Source organism: Malania oleifera, chromosome 9, assembly GCF_029873635.1.
Source record: "Malania oleifera isolate guangnan ecotype guangnan chromosome 9, ASM2987363v1, whole genome shotgun sequence".
Classification (NCBI taxonomy): domain Eukaryota; kingdom Viridiplantae; phylum Streptophyta; class Magnoliopsida; order Santalales; family Ximeniaceae; genus Malania; species Malania oleifera.
In genome coordinates this window covers 26,556,805-26,580,069 of record NC_080425.1, presented here as the reverse complement: position 1 = coordinate 26,580,069, position 23,265 = coordinate 26,556,805, and the positions used below count along the sequence as shown (strand labels likewise).

General features: G+C 36.7%; 1 protein-coding gene and 1 long non-coding RNA gene across 2 annotated transcripts in view; both read right to left on the bottom strand.

The window, feature by feature from the left end:
• Positions 1-5,625: 5,625 nt before the first annotated feature.
• LOC131163976 (uncharacterized) lies at positions 5,626-6,596 on the bottom strand. Its single transcript, XR_009139191.1, has 2 exons — positions 6,454-6,596; positions 5,626-6,161 (listed from the first exon to the last, which is right to left on the bottom strand). It is a non-coding gene; the product is annotated as an uncharacterized LOC131163976 (long non-coding RNA).
• A 507-nt stretch (positions 6,597-7,103) lies between these two features.
• The window catches only part of LOC131163975 (proline iminopeptidase), a 54,257-nt gene continuing 38,095 nt past the window's right edge, over positions 7,104-23,265 (bottom strand). The window contains exons 9-11 of the mRNA XM_058120843.1: positions 18,410-18,523; positions 15,933-16,007; positions 7,104-7,555 (exon numbers count right to left, since the gene is read on the bottom strand). Of these exons, the coding sequence (XP_057976826.1) occupies positions 7,451-7,555; positions 15,933-16,007; positions 18,410-18,523 (294 nt within the window). The 3' untranslated portion in view covers positions 7,104-7,450. The remainder of the gene's footprint in view (positions 7,556-15,932; positions 16,008-18,409; positions 18,524-23,265) is intronic.

Genomic DNA, 23,265 nt, shown 5'->3' with positions numbered 1-23,265 from the left:
TGCAGATCTGAAGCATACCCACTAGTTTGTGGATATACTTCCTCAAACCATTCTCAAACCTCCGAGTCTTCTCATACTCGCTCGAGATCAAGCACAGCTCGAATTGGGATAACTCTATATATCGAGCCACATACCCCTGCATCGTCATAGTTCCCTGAGTCAAAGCAGAAAACTCATCTGCCTTCGCATTACGTACTAAACCCGAGAAGTATCTATCAAATAACACCTCCTTGAAATGGCTCCACGACATATCCTTAGGACCCCCCCCTACTTCTCTAGCAGATTCACTTTAGTCCACCATTAACCCGCCTCCCCAGATAGTTGGAAGGTAGCATAGAGGACTCATTGCCTATCTGTGTAGTGTAAAACCTCCAAAATCCTCTCAGTCTTTTCCACCCAGTCCTCTGCTATCGTTGGGTCATGTGCCCCAGAAAACATCGGAGGATGCATGCGTGTGAACCTCTCAATGGTGCAGCTCGCAGCAATAGGAGACCGTTCGCATCTCCTCACACTCCGCCCGATCTCCCAAAAAACCTGTCTTATCAAACCTCGAGGCATAGAAGGAGACTCATCACTCGCAGTCTCCTCGGAACCACTTCCCAGATCATTATCATTGGGCTTCATTCTGAAAAAAAAAATAGGAATCTATCATTATCCCTACAACACATACAAACGTACAGTTAACACAATTATTTATCCCCAATCATGTTAACTACTCCCTGCCAAGTCCAGGTCTGTCCTATCACACTGACATGAAAGTCATCAATGGTCTACCCTGCTTTTACTGGAATCGTCATTCTAGGAAAAACACAGAATACCACCAAAAAATCCCGGTCTAGCAACAGAACAACCCTCAACCAACTCTACCCACATCCAACATCCTATACTTTGGTATGTACTCAAAGTTAAGCCTAACCAAGTCTACAAGACCTAACAACCTGATTAGCTCTGATACCAAGTTGTCACGCCCTAAACCCGAAAATGGGACCCATGGGTGAAAATGTAATCTAACCTGTCCCTATATCATAAAAATCATCCAAGATACAGTACAATGAATGAGAGTTTGACCCCGTGGGGTTACTAGGCACCCTATACTCATCCAAAGAAACGCAGCGAAAATAGGGTCTTTCTATACAAACATGGTACCATACCAGAGTCTATACAAGAGCAAAAACAAGACTCTATCATACAACGTACAACTTGGTGCCCAACATATCTCAAAATGGCAACCCAAAAAACACAAGTCCTAGCACTTACCCAAGCGCTACCCGCAGTACACCGGCCACTACGCTCCCGACACAAGGACGCTAGTTCTGGTTACTCAAAAGACCTGAAAAATATGTACGTACAGTAGGGGTGAGACACCTCTCAGTAAGCAAGAATGCAAGTTATATCGGTGTGTGGCATTTGAGTGTTATCATGATGCAACACGTAAACGGTTAAATGCAGTTCCAGTACTAATTTCACAACAGTGCATACACACACACACACACACTTAATCAAGCAATCCTGTTGTCATCACACCCTTCGGCCCGAAGCCGGCCTGCGACATACGGCGTTGGCCCATAGCTAACCCGAAAAACACAGCGCCACCAGCATATGGCTAGTCCCAGACTCCCATGGCATCGTACCGACGCTAACTGGTGGATCCACACCCTTTGGTGATGAGCCGGTAAGGCTCATGCCCTCAGATATAGAGTTGGACACTCTTGCCAAACATGGCCTAGCAATTTCATACGCCCATGAATATAGAGTCGGACACTTTTAGTACCTGGAAAAATTCGCAACCACGTTCCTACTCGCATTTCAACCAATCACACACACATGCATGCTCATATAACCAAAAAAACCACACTCATTTGGTAATCTAAAATCATGGCTTTCTAAACACATACAGTTTGAACAATTCAAGGCACGACATCCCTATAACACAGTATAAATCATCATATACATTGGGTTTTCAACAAAACCAGGGATGTAGCCCGTCGCCCCCTTTTCCTAGTACTGTAATCATGAAACCCCGTAGTTTTTCCTATTATATTTCCCCAAATGAGTATCCAAAACACACACAGGATCGTGAACCACAGTTCTACTGAGTCTAATTTCAAAAATAACCGACATATACATAATTCCCCTTATCTTTCCCTCAAATGACAAATCCCGAACTCTAAGGCCCCTAAACAGCGAACCGAGTTCCAAAACCTACAAATCCCAATACATAAGATACTCACAATACTGTTCTCTACAAAACTACCATATCAGAATTGAAAACCGAGCCTTACCTTGATTTTACGCCAAAACCCGAAAAGAGCCGAATCGAAAATTTGATCCATAGAACTTGTAGGGAATCCTTCCATGATCCTCGTGATAACTTCAGATCATCAAATCAGATGATGAACGGTGAAGAAATCTAGAGAGATGGAGAGTAGGAAGAGTTTCTAAAGAGATAGAGAGAGAAAATGAGATTTCTTTGCTAAGAAGTAATGAAAATGGATATTTCTAGTATCCTTGACTCAGCAATTCTCATCAACGAATTGTGTCCTTGTCAACAAGACCTTATAGTCTTCTCATCGACGAGACCATGACCTCGTCGACGAGCTTGGGATTTTCGGTTTTCCAAAACCCCCCATCTTCTCCTCGTCGATGAGTCCTGAATTTCGTCGTACTTCACAATACCTCTCGGCTTCTCCTTGTTGACGAACACCTACTCCTCGTCGATGAGAAATATGAGGCCTTCGTCGATGAACTATGGCTTCGTTGATGAAGCCTGTTTAATTACCTTTTTACCCCTCTCTTTATTAATTAAACCCACCGATCACGGTTCGGGTTCTTACAAAACATCTCAATTATTTATATGTATACAGATTTACAAAGTATATAGTATGATACTAGAAGTATGAAAAGTAGAAAACTCAGATAATACAGTTATACCTTAAACTATGATAGACGCAAGTTATATTGTATATTGTTTTACCAGTTTTTATAGTTTCAGATATTGTCAGTATAGTATTTATGAAACTCAGTTACCACACACTAGTAATAGCATATTTCCTCTTACTGAGCGTTGTCTCATCCCAGTGATTTAATATTTTTCAGGTGATCCAGTTAGGCAAGCGGATCAGGCTCGCAGATAGAGAAGGCGAGTTCACTACCCTATTCAGTGGGTAAGTGTATACAGAAGATAGTATTTTTGGGTAGATAATACTTGGGAGATGTGTATATATTGTGTGTATGGTTGGGATGAGTTTCTAAAATTCAGGTATTGTTTATATGGATGGACAATTTTATATTTTTCCGCTGCATAGGTGTGTAATATAATCAAGTTTCCTCAGTGCTCACTTGGGGCGTGAGATGTTATAACAGATTATATAGGAGTGACATAATGTTATGTTTTGCAGTTTTATTACTTTTTTAAAAAAAAAAATGGTGTAGATTTTTCGAGTCGTTACAGGTCTACTTTACAATGACATTTATCAAGTACCCAAGCTTCCAAATCTCTTTACAAATACCTTTGAAATATTTATATATTGACTCTTGAAGGGGTCTAGGATTCAGGCTCCTTCCCTAACTCAACATATGGAGCTAAATTCTTATCCCTAGATTGATCAAGTGTGGACCTAAAAGGATTAAAAATGATGTTCTTCCCCTTTACTTTAATGTATAGGTGTTATTTATGCCATGATTATAGATTGTTACATTCAAATAATATAACCAAGAAAACCTTAGCAAGTCATGGGCCACATCCATATTTAACACATCATAATTAACCTTACCACTGTGCTCTCCTAACCTAAAGGGCACTAAAATCTATTTTTAACGGTTAAAGTCATCTAGTGAGCCCAGGGCATTCAAAAAGGCAGGGTGCGTGGGATTTTGCATTCAATGTAACTAAAGTAGTTTTAGACACAATATTAATACTATTACTCCCATCAATGTACCCTAAAAGGTAAGGTCTGTGGGTTTTTAAAGTCAACCTAATTAAGGTAGTTTTAGAAACTACATTCACACTGCTACTCCCATCAGTGACTAACTTGCAAGACCAATCACTATATCTAATGAAAGTGTAGAAGATAATGTTGCTATTTCATTTATCATTGACCTCGTTCATTGGCAAAACACATCTCACAATACCAGCATAGGTGTCATCAACTACAAAGTCATCAATAATCTTGCCCTCATCTCCATGATTCTCCAAGACATTTATAGCATAATTTTTACTCTCCTATGGATCATTTGGTTCACACTCTAAAGCTAAAGCTTCCTAGTACATTGAGTAGCTATGTTTACTAGCATGAAAACAATGTTATTGAACTAAAGAAAAGCTAACTTTATGGCCCTATTACAAAGTCCTACTCTAACATGGCTCAGTCACTTAAATAGATGTTTACAAGAAGTAAACCTTCAAATACTTCTCAATGGCAAGGGCCTTTTGCAGGCTTTCTCAAAGTTTAGAAGTGGACAATTCAACCTCTCTCAAATATACTCTTTAAAAAATAATTGACAAACCTAGGGACTATAGAACATGTATCATCCATAATATTGTTATAAAGCATAAGCTCCTCAAAGTCATCCATTCAAGTAGTCACACTTGAGGTTTGTTTATGGTTTATTAGTTGCCCAAATAACTTATTCATATAGGAGGGGAGGTCCTTTTCATCCACTTGTCTTATGACCTCCCAAATAGTTAATTGGTGATATGAGTCCCCTAAAGATAGAGGGTCTTTTACACCTTTTGCCAATATTTACTAGTTGGTCCACCAACCAACTTCATTTTGGCAAAAAACATTTTCTCTTCACCTTTAATGTGATACAGCTCAAAATACTCCTCCATTTCTTTATCCAATTTTGAATCTAATTTTCCATCATATTTACTCATATTAGCCTTGATCTCCTTATTGATGTATCATAAATCCTCCTTGTCATGCCTGAGTGGATGTGGTAGATGCCTAGGATTGTGCTGATACTTCATGTGATCAATCTTAAACAAGTTGTCCTCTTCGAAGACAAACTCTTGATAGACTTGGTGGAGATGGAATGAAAAAGTCTGCTCGATGGTCTAAGGACTAACTCATCCTATTGGGAGCTACAAGAGCTTTGAGTTGAGAGAATACCATGGGGTGATCTTGCATAATATGGAGATCCATTTGGTTGCATAACTAACTAATTTAGGCTTTTTGCTTGCAGTGTAAAAGAATGCCTAGATTGACGATAATGTTCGAGTCAATTTGTGTGGTCAATGGAGATGAGTTCATTGGTCTTGTTAGAGGTCATGAAAAAGTGCAACTTAAATGATTAATGCTAAGGAATATTAGGGTATGTTCACATGTGAAAAATAGTTTTTTCTTCCAATTTTAGCTTTCCGGCAAATTATAATGCTATCTTGTTTTCCAAAATCTTTGCAGTAATTAGTTAGAAAATAAATGGAATCAAAAACCTGAAGAACAAAACAAACAAAAAACAATAAAATTCAATTTTCCTGCAAAAATTTAGAAAATTAAAAACAAGGTAGCTTTCTTGTAATTATTTAAAAATTGAAAATGAAAAAATAAATATTTTTCACAACTAACCAATGCTGAAATTTTTTATTGTTTTGGAAAATTAAAAAATTAACTTGCCTTTTTGTAATTTTTGAAAAAAATAAAAATGGGAATTAAAAATTGTGTATTACAACTACACAAGCCCTTGGGTATTATTACAAGATATATAAACCCTAAAATTACAAAAGCAATCATAAATACATTGTACGCCCCTAGATGTTTTTACAAGGACTATAAACCCTAAAATTACACGAGATCATAAATATATTGTACATAACTTGGCATGGTCTTGCATTATCCTGCTCAAGAGGGAGGGAGGCCAGCATAAAATCAGAAACTTTTGTCACAATATGTTTTGCTTGGACCCCTACATGCCAAGGAAGTAACCATGGACCATTTCAGCCCACCCTGCTTGCCTCCTTATTGACCATCTTTACTTGCACTTTGCTCTAATCATGTTGCTCTACCACAACCAACGCATTCTAGTACATTGTTGAAGAAATGCAACACTGCTGTAAACTCATTTCCCTCTAGGATAATGTTCCAATATATTGCTTCTTTCAAGCTAAACCTTTTTATGGCGTAATGCTTCAGCATATTGAAAGATCCCAAACGTTCTGTTTCCTGAAGTACCAATTGAATCAAAAATTTGTTGTGGGGAAAAACAAATAACAACACTTACTTTTCATATTTTTTCTCTGAATCAAATGAAATTAAGAACTCGTTCTATTATGATTTAAAAATTATGAAAATTTCAAATTCAATGATAATGTAAAACCAAATTTCATTGATTGATTTGAAATATATTTTACATTTTTTTGACTATTTTTTTATGACTAAACATGAAAACCTTTCATATGTTTGTTTGCTTTTGCTAACATTTTCTAAGTTCCAAACGAGCACTAAAAATGATCACCTGGTCAATCATTGTGAACCATTGAACAAACACAACCGTTGCTGTTGTTTGATACATGGGTGCTAATAGTCTATTTGCCACCATTTACCTGAAATGTATTAGGTATTCAATTTATCAACCATGGATCCGTTAAAAATGCCAATTCGGTACAAGAAACATCTTCCAGACCATATCAAGAAGTGAGAGCTGGGTTCATGCATGCATAGCCGACAGCTACCGGGTAGGAGTCAACAGTACAATAAAGAAACAAATACATATTAGAAGGCATGACTGCTACTTTTTCATTTTCTTTCCTCAACACCCCAAGGTCTCTGTGGAAGACTCGGGTGAGGAGACGACATTTGTAAGCGAGTCTATTGGCTGTTTGAAAGGGAATTATGTTATTTTTAGCTCCAAAAGAACAAGCACAACTAGGAATTTATTTATATGCACGGCTCGTAAGATGAGCTAATATTGTATCAAGATTGAATGTGTGCAGCAGTTTGAAATAACTTACCAGGCAAAGTCCAAACTTGCCTAACTAATGAGCATTGATAATCTAACCTTCCTTATGCATATATAACACATGAACACATACATACATGCAACCATTCATCTAGGGTACTACATTTCAACGCCATACACGGATTCCAATTTGGCAATATCAGATCTCTACAAACCATGCATCCAGTATTACCAATATTCAGTTGATACAACTCCATGCATAAGCATACCAACTTAGAAAGTACAGTTTCCATAATATGGTTTTGTTTGTACTGAATAAAATGGAGGGGCCAAAAAAAGCCTCCTCCAGCAGCAAAGTTGACAAAAATAGCACAACACCACCAAAAAGGTAAGAGCAGTTCTGTGATTTAATCCGACCGCATAATGTGTGCGTGTATGTGTGTTTTTCCCCTTGACAGATATCATACCCATCAATGTGGATGACGCTGTACTAAAGAACCTCTTTATTACCTGGATTGTCACTAATCCTTGAAAATAGAAGCCAAATTAGTTCTTAGGGTCCCTTTCTCTGGACAATGTTTTTCATCTTTTCATTTGCTGCCACAAGCTCTGCAGCTATACCTGGCTCATAAGCCGAATGGCCTGCATCTGGAACCACCTGCAACACAGCAATAAATTAGTAATTCACCTATACATATGGCAACAAGGCAATAAAGTAAGAATAGAAAATATGGCAATTGCGTATGATGACTATTAATCTATCTTACTCTCGTTTTTAATGAGAAACAAAAACAATAGGCAGTTTATCAGTAGATTCAATATGGCAATGCATATAAAATATATTCAGTACATTTAGAGATTCATAACTCTGAGGCAGCTTTTCAACATAACAATTTTCAAAAGCAAAAACAGAAACTGCCACTGGATAACAAAAGCATTTGTTACCTAAATCATACATGGAAACTATTGGAACACAGAAACATGCTGTGTTCCACAACAGACAACACAAACTGTAGCAGGGAAACCACATGGATCTTAGCATGCAAGTTGAACAATTCCAACATCTCTAACACACATGGACCTTCTGTATATTAACATTTGTATGTTCTCCTGTCATCATAACACTAGTATCCACCTGCCTCAAACTAGCTTAATTATTAAAAGATTCCACCTCTATTAACTTCAAAAAATGTGCGGAAATATAATAGCATCATGCTTCCTTATGTTACTGCAACTCAACACTGATTATATGAATACAAAGACTACATATTTTGCTATTTTCTTCACCATTGAACTATGCTAGCAAACTTCCCATTTTCGAATGGTCTAAGATATTACATTGAAACAGAGTGATTCTTGCCATTGGAAAACAGTTATCCCTTTGTTTCAATCTGTTCTTGCACGACAAAGCTCTCTGCCAAGGCTATGTATGTGGACAAAAATCTCACAGCAACTTTGAATACCTCACAAAGTACCCCTATTTTTTTTTTTTCCAAAAAAATTGCTGAATGCTGGTTGTGGTAATTCCTCCCAAATTTCTAAGATGTACACTGACAGTCTTAACTTCTCGAAGTTAGTCAAAATATCATGATAAATTCAAGTCCTTGTAGCTGTGGGAGAAACAGAACAAGAAAAGTATGTAGGGCTGTCCTGCACTGTCTTGCTCTTGCCGCTGGCATGTGTGGCACATGTGCTGCCATTGGTGATTCTCCACAATGGTTCTTGGTGCAATGGCAGATCAGGGGTCCCACCGATGGTGATGCTGCAACAAGAAACAAGGAAAGAGATCTCGAGAAGGGGCAGTAGTTAAATCTTTCATTGGCAGGGGGCTTTGTCTATTGATGGATTGTGACAAATTTGTGGAAGGGCCGCTCAAAGGTTCTAATTTTGTGTTTTCAGCAGTGGTGGAGGTGACGCACAATCAATCTTTCTGGAAAATATGGTATAGGGAGAACAGAACAGTGGCTGTAATTTTCCATTTTCTTTGTGGCAACAAACCAGTTCATTAGCAGTGATTTGAAACAATGGAGGTGTTGGCAGGCAGTGCTTGGAGGCAGTTGCAGACGAGGTGCGAGGATGACCAATGATCACAGACTTTGAACGTGCCATCCATTCATTGGTCTGAATAGCTCTGAAAGCCTTGTAAAATTGGGGTTTTTTCAAATGATTTCTAACAGTGCTGCAACTAAATGTTCAAATTTCTGGTCTCTGGCTTGCTTCAACATAAGGGCAGCAAAATATAAAAATAAAAATAAAAATAAAAATAAAATAAAGAAACAATGACAGCGGATCAACTTTGTTCTGATTTTCTGATATGATGACTGTGTTGTAGGACAGTATTAGAATTCAGAAATAAGATGGATAATTGAGAGGAGAAGAAGAAGAAGAACAGCAGAAGCCTGCAGAGAGAGAGAGAGAGAGAGGAAACTGCAATCTAATTCAAACAATAACTGTACAATAACTTACATGTTCAGCACTTATACCCACTACTAAGTAAAATACATATTTAAAAACCCCAATAAAACAAAAAATTACAAAATAAAAACTTGACCTCAAGTTCCGAAATGGCTTAATAGCTTTAATTCTATGAGTGGGAATAAAGTTGAACATGTAGGCAAATCAACAGGAGGCATGATCTGCATTACATTGTCAGTGTACAATAACTTACATGTTCAAAACGTATACCCTCAATTAAGTAAAACACATATTTACACGAAAGCCCCAATAAAACAAGAAATTAAAAAATAACCCCACGAAAAATAATCCTAAACTAACTAAACTTCAAAAATAACCTGAATTTTTCCAAACTAAAATATAAAAACCTAGCCACAATATAAACATCTAAAGCTCTCCATTGGAGGTTCATCAAACACCCTTTGCTAGAGAAAACTCGACCTTGAGTTCTGAAATGGCATAATAGCTTTAACTCTATGAGTGGGAATAAAGTTGAACATGTAGGCAACTCAACAAGAGGTATGATCTGCATTGCATTGTCAATCACCATCAGAGAATATCTAGATGATCCTCCAACAAAAAGTAGCATAGAATGCTGCAATGTCCTTTGATAAACTAACAAGTCCTCCAGAGACGAGAAATCAATTTAACTTTGGCAGCTCAAGAAAATATGCATTTGATCCATATTCTAGGATGATGGATAATGTTTCATTAGATTTGGTTAAGGGAAATGTAGTGGTAGAAGATCTAAGGAATGGAGGCACAAGTTTACTGGATTGAGGAGAAATAATGTCAACAGGATTTTCAACAATAGGTACCATTATTAAAGAATTTTTTCAACAGTCCAGAGCAAGCATTTGTTCTTCACTCTTTGGTTAGAAATGGAAAATTGAGGTTGAAGAGCAAGGTCATTGACAAATATATCTGTCCTAGAAGTTGGCAACTAATTTTGATGATCATTGCAAGCCTCAAAGACCAAGTTCAGTAACAAGTCAAGGTCCATCTCTGGCCGAGAGGCTCCCACAGTGTTTAGGGTCACTAAAGGCAAGTCTACAGCCTCAATTTGAAAAGATTCACGACTCATGTCCGCAAAAGAATCAAAAAATTGTGCATTAGTAATATGCAAATCATTAAGATAGTCATGATACTGAACTACACACAATTTGCATGGGCATTTTTGATATTTGATTGCTTATCCTCAACAATTTGAGTTTTTCTTTTGAATGTCTTGGAAGGATTTAGGAATACCTCATGACCTTGGAGAAATTTATCTATAAAACTCTTTGAAATAGGAAGCAGGGTTATGGGTTGGTGGTTGGAGAAGTCTCTCAGCTTCCAAAGCCATATGATAAGCCTCAGATAGAGTACTGGGACATTTTTGGACATTTATATACCTTCTTATTTCATCCCTCAACCCTTTCTTAAACAAAATTACCATTTCTAGGTTCCTCATTAAGAGAACACCAATAAATGAGGTTTCTAAGTCCAAGGTAATAATCATCGACACTAGAAGAAAGTTGTCTACAACTATGTAGTTGGTCCAGTAATTGTTGAGAATTGCCAACTAGGTAGGAACCACATATACGGAACTGACTCATTTTTTTTGTTTAAAATGGAGTGTAAATTTGGACCTATGCAAAATTCAAACAAGTACCAAATAGAAAAACAACATTGATTCAATTTCAGTGGAGTCCAAGTAGTGTAAGTCTATGCAACCTTACCAAAGGCCCTCAGATGCTCATTGATGCACAAACTTGAAGAATGGAGCTGGCACATTGAATTTGCACTCATCAAAATCTTGCAAAGGAAAACTAATTTGTCACTGTAAATCTCAAAATACAACAGCTGAGCTTCACTCTGAATGCTTGGCAGGCTTCCAAAACTCAGAAATTTGAGATGGCAGTCCAATATCAGGCTAACTTACTAATTTCTAAGTCTCCACAAAATAAAAACCTACAAAATGCAGCAAATGAAGTACAAATCCAGTGTTGTTGCTGAAATTATCCTCCAAAACATATAACTTGCACTAGCACTTGAATTTTCCTCAATTTTGCTTCAAAATCTCAAGGGAAAACCCAATTTATCGTGGATGGAGGCAAGTTCTCGCAAATTTGGAAGCAAGAAAATAGCTTGGAAATTTCCCATTCACAGGTTGCTGGAACATAGGGCGCATGCACCACCTACAAGGCTCCTCTAACATTTAAACTCTGGCAGGTGGCAGCTCAAGGGTTGGGAAGTTGAATAGTGGTGCTCATTTGTCAAGAGCATACTAGCAGATCTGAGCTTTCTGAAGGAGATCGGTTGGAACACCTCCAAGTGGCGCATGGACCCACACCCCTTGTAAGGTGAAATTGCAAAGGAGGGGGTTCTGGTGGTGTTTGTGATGGTGAAGGAGGTGTAGTGAATTGATGTCTTGAAATTAGGGTTTCAAAATCAGGGGCACGACTGTAATTCTCAGGGATGTTTATGAACTTCGCATGGCTGCTTGGTGATCGTGTTTAAGAAATCAGAAGATATTTCTGATTCAGATATTTCAGAATCACTACTAACAATTAAAGCAAGCATTTGCCTTTTGAGTTTATCACTACAATTTAATTCTTTGATTTCTTGTTTAACCTTACAGTCTTTACTATAATTTCCCTTCTTACCACATTTGAAACAAGTTATTTATCTTTTATCTTTATATCTCGACTTAAACTTACCTTTAGATGGTTTGGAATAATTTTTCTTTTTTTGTTGTTTATAATAATTTTTGTCATAATTTTTGTAATATCTTTTGGTAGGTTTTTTATAATAAGACTTATGATGCTTATGCTTTTTTGACGGTGCTTGGATTTTCTCATACCCATATTGGGTACAAAAATCTCCTAGTTCACCTTTATTTCTTTTAAATTCACTTTTCATTTGAGATTGTATTTTAAGTTCATTACACAGTTTTAAACCCTCATGATTAATGACATTAATTATTTGACCATAAGTGATTGTTGCATAATTTGTTCCTAAGGTATCTTTAATTCTATCCCTAACTCTTTGAGCAAATAATTTTGGTAATCCTCCTATAAACTTTTCTTTCCAAAAACCACTTCTACCATCTGGTCTCCATAGAATTTTTGCAAGAAATATATCTTTATACCATAAAAAATCAGATAATTTTGGACAAGTTAAGTTGACTAATATAACACTATTTTTCTTTAAAATATTATTAGGTACTCCTATGAAGGCTTTAAGTATGGACCAAAGCAATGCTGAAATAGCATCACTTACCTGAGTTGGTTGAACATTAACTTCCTCTATTTTGACTGCAGTATATATTTCTTTTCTTTCATTTGGAGTGAGATAATTATCCCACCAAGCCTTAAGTGATCCATTAAATCCTTGAACAAGTAGACTTGCTATTGTTGGTTCTTCAGCTTTTGGATTATTTAGTTTAAAGGCAGTGGCTGCCAAAGTCATTTGTTGAACTAATGTAACTATTTGATATTCTGTAAAACCGCCAAGATTTCATTCATGTAGAATATTACCACTAAAACTGCTTTCTGATTTCAAAGGTTCATCTTCAAATAATAAGCTCAGAGGTGTTGGTTTCTTGTAATAAGTTTTAACACTTTTGTTTTTCCATGAATTATTAATTTTGTTTACTTCAAAATCACTTTCTAGAAATGAACTAGGAGTGTCAAATAAAACTCTAATTTATAGACATAAGGCTCGGATTTCAAATGGTTTGGAATCCAAGGTGAATTAGTGCGGGTGCTCATTGGGCCCCATCGTCCACTAAATTCAACACTGGATCCTTGCAGGACAAACGAGTCGACACAAAAAATAAAAGACTTTTAATAAAGTAAAGGTGATAACGACACATGGACGGTCACTTTTGGGTGGAAAGTCCACTATCACTCAGTACTTTCTGGACAGACTTAAATAAAAATTTACAAAGCTGGCCTAAAGGTGGACAACTGTAAAAATCACTCACTCATAATTACAAGCTGGGCCAATCGGCTATCAGCTGAAAAAGAAACTTTAAAAATAAAGATAAATTGTCTTTATCAACTTTTGAGTAAAGTAGCCGCAACTTTTGAAAATAGGTCTGGAGGCTGGCCCATCATCTTGAAAATCTTGAATGCTGATGAAGAAAGGTACTCATTACTTTTGAAAATGCATAGCCGCATCTTTTGACAATTGTTACAAATACTTTTTCTTTGAAGACTTTTGAGCTTTGATCTCAAAGCCATCTCAACCGTTGGATCTTCTTTATGAATAAAGTCATACCAATTCTCTAAATTTGATCCTAGTAAATTCAAATCAACAGTCTTATGAGGATCATGATCATTGGAAGAATTAGAGTCGTCCAATTCCAACTGTGTGATCATCTTGATTAATTTGGACTTCATACTGCTTGATTTGGATTTTCTTGAACAGAGTGAAACAGTACCATCTTCTTCAAAGACTTTCTTTTTATCTTTTGATTTTGGATAGGAACTTTGCAATGGAGAATCATGACCAAAGGCTTGAACAAGCCAAGCACGAACTTTTCCCTCTGGCATGTTGAATTTGTCCCACCATCTAACCTTGTAAATTCTTCTTATAGTTTTTGAAAAACATATTCAACTTTCTTCTGGAGGAACTATAACTTAGTCCCAGCAAAAAATCCAAGTTATCATAAAATATGAACAAAATAATAGAAGGCTTGAAGAATCATCAAACAGGTCTTGAGGATGATGAAAATTCTTTTGAAACAATTCAAAGTCATTTTGAATTGATTTTGGGAAAATACATTTTTCAAGACTGAAGAATTTAAACCATGATAAAAACCATTTGGGAAATTTTTTTCAAAATATTTTGATTGAAATGAATAAACCAAGAATAGTTGTAGTTACGAACAAATATGGTGTTGAACCACGCATCGATCTAATCTTTGTAATCATAGTTTTGAGGAGAAAAGACTCCTCGAAACCTTCTTGAGATACGTGGGTGTTGAACCCACTCGGAAGGAGTAAAATTTTCAAAATTTTGATTTTTGAAAAATTGACTCTTGAAACATCTTGAATATCATAGTTATGATCTATGAAAACAGAGTTTGTTTCAATTAGAATTAATTCATAAAACTTCCGATCCTTCAGAGGGTCAGGAGTGTCAAAGTAACATCCTCTGAAGAAATAACTTTTGATAACATCAAAGGGGGAAGATGATTCCCATTCGGGTTCAATGGGAAACAGATCTTCGATGATATCTTCATTAAAGTAACCCTTTGTAGACTTATGCTGAGAAGAGGAAGAACTTTGCTAGCCTTCCATGATTCCTTGAATGAAGGGGTTTGGACTGTTGAGGGTTTTATAAGGGGTGAAAATCTATTCTGAGTTGGGACATCTTTTGAGGAGGTGGCTTTTGAATAATAATCACTTGTTCTTTGTCGAGGGCATTCTTCCCCTATAAGAAATCTCTTGTAAGAAAATCGGGTATTGAGTTTGAAAGGAACTTCAAACTAAAATGTAAAAACGTAGCTACAATATAAACATCTAAAGTTCTCCATCGACGATTCTCCATCACAGAGACAAGTTAATGTGATTGCAGTTTTAGTTTTGCTTTGATACCAAACAGATATAGACAGCCAATAAAAATATGGGGAAAAAAGGGGGTAAAGTAGGTCAGAAAGAGAAACTGGGGCAAAAGCAAATAAAAGGAGAGAGAAGGGGATTGTAGAAGCCTAGAAGGGAAAGGGAGATTTTATTCAAAGATCACAACTGCATTTTAACTGTATGATACACATAAACAAAGTACTTATACATCCAACATCAAAAGTAAAACAAATACAACAACAACATCAACAAACCAAGCCTTAGGTCCCACTAGCCACTAGGCGGGGTTGACTATATGAATCATTTTCCGCCAATTTATGCGGTCGTGGACAATTTCCTTCGACACATTCAGGGTTATTAAATCTTTACTATCTCATTCCAAGTTATTTTAGATCTACCTCCACCCGTTCTACTGCCCCTCACGGTAACTAACTTACTCTTTCTCACTGGCACACTACGTAGCCTATGTTGCAAGTGCCCAAACTATCTGAGTCGTTTCTCCCTTATCTAATCTTCTATAGGAGCTATGTCTAACTTATTGCAAATGTGTTCATTTCTTAATTTATCTTTTAATGTTATACCACTCATCCATCTTAGCAAAAAAAAAAAAAAAATCCTAAAACTTCTAGAATAACCAAAATTTTGGAAGGAAAAAAAAAAAATAAAAACAGAAAACTTAATTTATAGATCTATAGCTACAATACAAGTGCCTAAAATTCCTCCATTGGAGGTCCTTTTTCTTGTCTTTAATTTCTTTTCTTTTTTTTTCCTGATAAACAAAAGAATTGCATTAAAGAGAGAAAAGGAATATAACAGAAGAAAAGAAAGACCACATGGAGAACAACCCTGTCTTTAGCTACTGGGGGATTGTCATGTTGAATGCTTTCATATCCATGTTGGACGTGACTATCACTTGTGTTTGCAGATGACAACGTAATATGAACTCTATATACTAGAAAATAGTAAAAATTGACATAATGCAAGACAAGTGTCATGCCTTTGTCTTACCTTGAAATCTGCCTCTGGCCATGCTTTATGAAGATCCCATGCTGACATCATTGGACAGCAAATATCATATCTTCCCTGATAATTGAAGATAACAGCTTCATTAAAATCAGGTAGAAAATTTGAGTGGCAATTCAATATTTAAAGGGCATACCTCAAAAACCACATTTAAGGCATGGACGATAACAAAAAGAATTCCCTCTCCGTAGGTTTAAAAATGAAACATAAGGAATAATAAACACAATGTATAAAGCTTTGACATATATGATCACAAGTAGAAAATATCAATCCCATGTTAAAGAGTTAAAATAGTCACTTTACAGGCAGCATATAGGCAGGCAAACTTTAACAATCTGTTCCTAATTAGGATTGCAAGAAAATATGCATTTAAACCATCCAATTTTTTTCCTGTTCAACCAACTTTGAAAAAAGAATCTATCATGGGACAGACAGGCCATAAATTGAACTATGATACATCAATTGAAGCACTACCATATTTTAAAAAAGGTAAAAGAAAGACCACTTTGGATTTATTTGGGGCATCCTTTTTTTTTACTCTGATTAAAACAATTTGTGAGCATGGCAAGGTCAAAGATTAAAGTCATGAGCCAAAATTGCCCAAGGCCTTGTCCTCACCTATGGCCACTTGTCTTGTGTCCATTCGGGGGTAACCATTGTGTAAATAGTAGATTGGGATTTACCTTTTAAGTCAAGTGGCACTCTAGGAAAAAAAAAAAAAAGAGGAGTCTCAACTCCTAGGTCATAGGTCATAGTGATGTTTCCTTGTGCTAGTAAGATTTGCATGGAAAACACTTTAGGGGAGGGTGAATGTTCATCAATCATTGTGTAACTCACTGGCATTATAATCATGTTTAGCCTAATTGCTTCCCTTGCGAAATATAATTGGTGTTGCATGACCCTTCACATGGTGTGAAGTGTTTGGCCCATGACAGCAGGACTAGCCTTGATTTATTGTTTCATGATTCAATTGCCTTCCAACTGATACAGTCATCTTCTTTTGTTATTTAAAAAAATAAAAAAAAAAAAAAAAAAGATTGCCTTCAAACTATGTGCTTGTGTGAAGCTTTGTGGAGAATCATATCACGCAATGACACTCAGAGACTTGATTAGCGATAGTGACAAGTCAAGAACGTCAACGAGGTTGTTGTGGATATGGTCCAACTTGAGGAATGCATTGTTGCCATGGAGGGATCTCAACAGTAACAGGGTTCCATACCAATTGATGGAAGTTTCTATCGTACATGGGAAACTTTCGTATGCGCATTAGAAACTCCCAATTCTACTTGGGTAAGGGTTCTAGAACCACAACAATCCCTCGTGCCCATGGTGCTAAGGAGTTGGAGAACTTCCCCTTTGATATGGAACTATACTCGGTGTAATTTGGGCTGACTCCGAGGAAATGGAAGCATTCACAGTTGTCTGGAGACACCAACTGTGGTGGCATACCAAGTGCAATGAATTCAAAAAGACACATGCACAATTAACACTTGGGAAGATTTGAGAAGAGAATTTAATGCCCAATTCTTTCACGAGAATGTCAATTGTGATGCTCGAAGCAACTTACAAGATATTAAGCACATTGGGACAGTCAAAAGAGTTTGTGATTCCTTTGCTTTGATGGTGGATATATGGGACATGTCAAAGAAAGACATTGTTCTACACCCTTGATGAGTTGAAACCATGTCAAAGAGTAAGACTCCATCAACAAATGGTTCAGACTTGCTTATATAGTGAAGCCACCTACAATCGAGAGAGAGACAACAATTGCCTCTCATCTAGGACCTAGATGTACGGGAGAGTAGTTTCATCATCAAGAATAAGCATCATAAACTTCAAATCAATCATTGTTATTCATTGGTTTGTCAATTTCTCACAAGTAGGAGGGCTGCTCCAGTCCCCCCCCCCCCCCCCACCTTCTTTGCCTCACGAGAAAAGACAGATCTGACGGACTAATTTTCTGAGGATACCCTCCCACCAACATACTCGATCCACTGCTCCCAGCAAGATGACTATTGCGCATTATGGCCCTCAGACTGGCAGTTCTTATGAAGACTTCAAATGACCATCATCAAGGGCATGACATTTATACCATTCATGATAAGTTGGAATATAATATGAAATGTCTTTTCTATCTTTATTTGAAGCATATTCATTTATTGGGTCAAGTTCATTTAATAATGGCATCATTAGCATCACTAAATTACAGTTTCTCTATTTGCAATCCATTTACAAACAGAGCCCAAAGATATAAGATGGTGGGTCTTTACTACTTACAAAACCAAGAATAAAACAGCGAATTTTCATTCCTTTTCCTATTAAATACATCCAGAACAAGGTCTATCACTAAATATCATGTGAATGCATCACTAGAAATATTATTTGACAAATGGCAATACAGATAAGTTTTTGCATATATAATTAGAGATCATGTCCATCGGAGATGAAGATAAAGCATAAACCTGTACAATAGTTGTGTTGATGTGCCTTATCTTGTCAACGTTATCTAAAAGGTATGAGTCTGAAGGAAAGAAACCCCGGTTGACAAAGTAATGATTCTCAATCCTTGCAAAAGCCTAGATAGAACAAAATGCGCCTGTCATAACTATAAGCAGAAAATCATATTAAATGAATCAGGTACAGATAAAAAAAATAAAAAAGTAATCAGCAATTAAGTGGATCTTGAATACTGAATGTTAAAGATAAAACAGATTGATGACCAATTGTTAAACAATGACTACCAAAAATGTTTTCAGATTTTCGTAGTTTAAATGCACCGTCTCAAGTTTTCACCAAGAGTGAGTTTGCCCCTTTTTTTTGGCTGAACTCCTTTTCAAAAGTAAAAGCTGGGTATAACCCATTTGGGGAAAAAAAAAATTCAAATTTCTAAAAGGCAGCTTTTAGATTTTCTTGGACACTTTTAAAGCTAGCTGTTTCCAATAAATTTATTATATTGAGTGGGTATCGTTTTCAGGCATATTGCAACTTCTTTACCAAGAATTAGCTTTCTCTTCTAACTATTCCTTTTTTGTAGAGGGGCCAAACAATCTTGGCAACAATCTCAAGCAACTCAGTTTCTCATTAAATGTTCCTTTCCAAAAGATGCAAACTGTGAGTGGGGGCAAAGCCTTTGTTGCTGATCATTATCCAACCAAAAGGGACACAAACTTAAAATTATCATTCTACAGCACTGCATGAACTTCAAGAATGCTTTTTTTCAGGGGAAAAAAAAAAGGTATATCAGGAGAGAGAGGGAATAAAAGTTGAGAACAAGAAATCCTCAAAAAATAAAACTAAAAAGAACTAAAAAACAGACTCAAACAGTACTAACCATATCCAAAAGAGACCTACCAAAAATGCTACCTCAGAAAGCCCCTTTTCAATACCTTTGCTTCATACTGAATATAGCACTGCAAATTACTAATTCCTGTAATCCCTTCTTAGCCTTACCTTTGTCACTATCCATAGAGACTTCCTGTCCCTCTAGATCAGCTAAAGCAAAATCTTTTATCTAGCAAATGTGGAAAGCGAGACCTAGTGGTGGGCAAAATACCTGCCTCAATCTGCTCAATTTTGTCTTTTTTTCCTCACATATTCATCATTCTCAAAAATAGAAAATCCCTCTTAATCATCCATTGGAGGTGGAGGTTTATAGGAAATATCACCCAACAAATCACAAGAATCTCATCTATACCCGATCATGAACCAAATCTATAAATGAACAGCATTACAATCAAAATAGCCTTCTAGCATGTTACGGGGTGACAGTGTAACGGAAAAAAGGGAAAGGTAATGACTTGATATGTTACTCTCCAAGGATATGTGCCTCAATATGTTCTCTCCAAGGATTTGCATTGTAAGCAATAACCCTTCAAGGAAAGAACATATTGCTGTCATGTTGAGGAATGATATAAGTAGAGCCTTTCAAATATGTGTTGTCATCCTTGTTTGCTGTGTTTGCTGTTGTACGATGGCCATTTGCAATTCTTTTAACTCTTGCCCCTTTTTGTGCTAATGGATGAGTATGATATTACTCTCTTTCTATCTTTGTTGCACGGTGACTTGTATGATGCTCGTGCTTATAAACTTGATCGTGAAAACACTGATTGACTTGGTCGGAAAGATTTCTTGACAAGTGTCATATAAGCCATACAAGCAAGAGGAAACTTGGAGTTCATGACATTTGTATCAAAGAACAAGTCAGTCACCATAAGTTAGCACCTAAGAGCCACAAAGTCAGCAAAGACAGATTGTTTGAGGCACCCAAGGCAAAATAGGCAAAACATTGAAACGCTTGAGGCAAGATTTGTTAAACTCTCGCACAATTGTGGCAAAGTCGTCGAACGCCAAGGGTGTGCCAATAGGGCTTAAAATCACCCATGTTAACAACACAAGAATATTTGAAAATGCTACTACTTTTGAGGAAAGGATTGCTGAAACCTTGTTCCTCGAGTTAAAATCCCTTGAGAATAGGCCTATAGAGCTTGAGGCCCCTTCTATAGTAATGTTGAACAAATTGAAGCCTTTGAGATTAGGCTAAAAGAACTAAGGGCATGATACTGACACTAACTTCCCAATGGGGAGGACCAATGTAACTTGAGATCTCCCTACATAATCTTTCTAAAAATATTTATTTGCTTATAGATCATGTCGATGAGTCTATATACATCACTAATGTGAAACTAGATGAAATTAGTGGAGCTATAGAGCAAGATTAGAGATGCCTTGGTCCAAATGCAAAGCTAGATGCAAAATTTGAAAACAAAATTGAACGTGGTCATGCAAATGGTTAGCGGATCTAGAGTGGCTGATAGGGGTCGAGTGAAACTATGAGAGATCTTATGGTGGTGCTCGAGATGGTAAAGAATTAAGCATTTTTCTTTCCCACATGGAGCAGTACTATAAAGCCTCTCAAATTGACTCGGAGAAGAAAAAAGTCACTGTAGCTACTATGTATCTCAATGATGACACAAAGTTGTGATGGAGGGCAAAATATGAGGACGTCCAAACTAAATGCTACACCATGGGCATGTAGCCTAAAATGAGGAACTAAAGACACAATTTTATCCAAAAAAATTGGAATACCTAGCTTGTCATAGACCAAAAGATCTGCCACAAAACAGCTCAATTTGGGAGTATATACAAGAATTCTTGATTGTAATGTTCAATATCAAAGATATGACACATACTAATAGATTATTTCATTTCCTCGAAGAACTAAAAGCTAGGCCGAAAGAGGAATTAAGAAGACAAGGGGTCTGAGATCTTCCTTTCGCCCTTTGCTTCTGTTGAATGACTAGATGATTACTTAGATGGTCTTTTAAAAAGTAAGAAGCCAACCCTCACAAACAATGAGTCAAGGATTAATAAAAGGAACAAGCCTACAAATGGGGAGGGGTGAGTAGACCTTTTAATTCTAGGAGAGAAAGAATGCCCTTCTATTCTAGAGATTCAAAGGGAGGCAAGCAGGAACCTTAGAGAACCCAAAGAGCTGACCTCCCATCTGCTGTTTCCTTTGCAAAGGGCCTCACTAACTAGTAGAATGCCCACAAAGGATAGCTATGAATGCTCTTAAGGCACTAACCCTACATTTGAGAGCATATAATTGGGACCTTGGGTCTGGATTTGCATGGATTTTGATAATCCAAGCTCTGAAATCCATGCTCCCAAACACTACCTAAGTGAGGAAAAGGCAACCTTGATGGAAGATCCAATAGAAAAAAAAATAACATAGTGGGAGCTTTGAGATTTCTCAGAGCAATTGAATACCAAATGAACCAAGAACAAAGCCCAAGAAGAGGGTGTCAGATACGTTGACTAATTGTCGAATGGTAAGAGCACAAAAACTATGATTGACACAAGTGCCAAACACAACTTCGTTATCAAGTCTAAAGCTCAGCAATTAAAATTGCATGTTCATTAGGATTTAGAGGAGTTGAAAGCAATCAATTTCGAAGCTTCGTCTACAATTGTACTCGCTTCAAGGGTACCATGTCAGATGGGTGCCTAGGATGTGAATATAGATTTCATAGTGGCACCCTAGATAACTTTGATATGATATTGAGGATGGACTTTCTCAAGATTACCCAAGCTATCCTAGTTTTTGTAGCCAATGGCCTCTTGATACTATGTGTCAAAGGCCTAAATTTCACACAAATTTTTACCTACCATGATGGCACTAGGTCCACTTAGTTCAACCAATATCTCAATCAAATCTGTTGGTATATTATCCCGCAAGTGCAAGGACAATATATGATGTTGATAATCCAAACATATTACATAAGTAACACTCCCAACGTTAATCTTTTATTCACTAGGAAACATTGACACTTACTAAAACCTAAAGTGCCGATGTCCAACATGTGTCAAATACTGACTCCTTCCCAACACCTCCCAACATGTCTCTGACAAGCATCATAAATTAATTAACTTTTTTTTTTTATTGGACATTGCTGAGACACTTCTTGACATTTCTTGACATGGTCAGAACACCTCCAAGACATTTCTTGCACTGAAATGCTTTTTTTTGTGACTCTTTAATTTTGTTAACAAAACCATAGAAGTCAAAAGACTGAAAGTAAATAAGTTATTTGACATTGAAGTGATTGGACTTTGGAGCCCTATAACTATTGTGGCAACCTTGTAGAAGAACATTGTACCTCCTAATCCATAGAATTCTCCCCTCTCTATAAAGTCATCACCAATTTGCCACTCTTTGCTGATCTTTCTTTTCTAACTTAAATTTCTTGACGAGCATGCCCACTGCCAACCATCAACCATGCCTCTTATTTGTTTTTTTTGTTGGACCACTATTCTATAAAATGAAAGTAGTTGATGCTTGTGCAAGCATAGTTCGTAAAATGTTTAATTTATAATTTTGCATGAATGGTGCTCATGTTTCATTTTTTTTTTTAAAAATACCACAATATTTGTCATCTAAAAGGAAAAACATTCCTAAATATATATTTTTATATTAATTAATTAGTGTACCCTTGCCATGGCTTATCCTCATTTTCTTGAATTTGTTGTATTGCCACCTCAGTATTGTGTCGTATCCATATCTCACGACAATATCAATGCTTTCTAGTTTATTTAAGACAATAAAATACCCTCACTGCATAAGCCATGCTCGATGCAACCAACAATCACCAAAGGCGTAACCAACTCTGTCTACAATTACAAGGCCAAGAAGATGCCACATCTAAAACCCATGCAATTGCCATCAGGCAAAGGCATACAAGTCGGCCATAAAAAGAAACTACCAAGTTATTGCCCCATATAATCAAACATGTCAACCAATCTACATATGTCATTGACA